Below are 1,522 nucleotides of genomic sequence, written 5' to 3'. Positions count from 1 at the left end.
AAGCTGCCAGTCGGTGCCGGCACCGAACGCACAAAGTTCATGCACGTCACGTTGTACTGGTGAAAGTATGGATCGCCCGGTCCAATCGGAACGGGAAAACATTCTGGATGCTGCGGTTGCCCAGGGTCACAGCATTCGATTGGCTTCCCGTTGACGCCCTGGTTCAGCGCCGTTGAGGTGATGTCATGATCAAGGAACTGACCCCAGACGGCGAGCATCACGGAAAAGGATGGATCGTTGTGGTAGGAAGGGCGATGGATGTCTAGTGAAACGTGTCGCGCACTGGGCAGCTCAGCACCATCGCGGGCAACTCGTGGTGCCGAGATTCCATCGGCGTAGTCCGGGTTTAACTGACGACGGAACGGTATCATGGCGATACCGTACTCATACGGGTGTTCCTTGTTGTTACACGTCCCGTTGGCACTCCGGTAACGGGAGTTGAAGTCACATTGTGCCTTGTACTGCATCCGTGGCACGTTGATCTCGGGACCACGTCCTACGCATCCTCTGCGGCGTAAGTCAATCCTCTTTACCAGTGCCTTTGTGGCGCGATCTTCAACGAATCCCAACTTGGCCGCCATTCGAGCAGCCACCGTAGCACCAATGGATTTCTGATGCCGAAACGAAGGAGACTTCACCGGTGGCGAGGAAAGGGTCTCTTCCAACAGTTCCTTGTCCCCGAGCGCTTTTTCACCTTCGGCAATGGCGGCCATTTTGTCGTCCTCACTGACTTCCATTCCGTTCCAGTCAGGGATTGGCTCATCTAGGATAAGAGGACGTTGAAGAGATGGTAAGTTTATAGGGCGTCATCCACACACGACAACTTACCGGCCAGTGGAAAGCTGATGAGATTCAAAAGCTCTGGAAATTCCGCTGCCGTGGTGTTTCCTTCGTCGAACGGCGGTTTCGTTGCATCGCCGAATATGATGTAACTGATGCTGATCACGACTGCCAGCACAAACGCACCGCTAGGGAGAAAACCGAGTGATTCGTTATTCTGCAGATGACCACCAACTGAGAGTCTTTTCCTTCCTTACAGTATCGCGGAACATATCCAACACTGGAACGTGCGAACCTGCCTTTCGCGTAAGGTTTCGTGTGCCTTCAGATGGTGCACAGTTCCCGATGGTCCCGAAACGAACGGCGAGGGAGACGGGGGGCCCGTTGTTAGCGGGGTTCTTTCATCGATCATGGCCTCGCGATCTGTGACAAAAGTGGCAGAAATAAACACTTGAATTGTAAAGCGTCAATCACCAATCGAGCACGAGGCGGTGCTGTGAACTAACTTATTGTTAGAGAACGTAAATTCAGAAACCCCGCCGAGAGGAGGTGTGCCGACGGCCGCAATCGAAAAGAAACTAATTGAACTGGTCGCTATTACATCTAATAAACCGGTTACTTTGGCAGTTACTCCGCGGTCCCAACCCAGAAGCCCCCCAATGGCCGGTCATTCGATACGACGCGTATTCCGGCCAGTAGACGCTACACACCATTTTGCTATGTTCTTCACTCATATCCAGTC

At 53.0% G+C, this 1,522-nt stretch overlaps 1 protein-coding gene across 1 annotated transcript; it reads right to left on the bottom strand.

Moving 5' to 3' along the window:
* Positions 1–7: 7 nt before the first annotated feature.
* On the bottom strand, positions 8–1,305 carry LOC128277083 (lactoperoxidase-like; the record flags this gene model as incomplete). Its single annotated transcript, XM_053015531.1, has 4 exons — positions 1,287–1,305; positions 1,038–1,203; positions 829–968; positions 8–763 (listed from the first exon to the last, which is right to left on the bottom strand). Coding segments are annotated over exons 2-4 (1,051 nt in total), but the record flags the coding sequence as incomplete, so codon positions are not given.
* Between the last annotated feature and the right edge of the window lie 217 nt (positions 1,306–1,522).

The sequence above is a fragment of the Anopheles cruzii genome, unplaced genomic scaffold (genome assembly GCF_943734635.1).
Source record: "Anopheles cruzii unplaced genomic scaffold, idAnoCruzAS_RS32_06 scaffold03782_ctg1, whole genome shotgun sequence".
NCBI lineage: Eukaryota > Metazoa > Arthropoda > Insecta > Diptera > Culicidae > Anopheles > Anopheles cruzii.
This window is presented reverse-complemented; position numbering and strand designations above follow the sequence as displayed.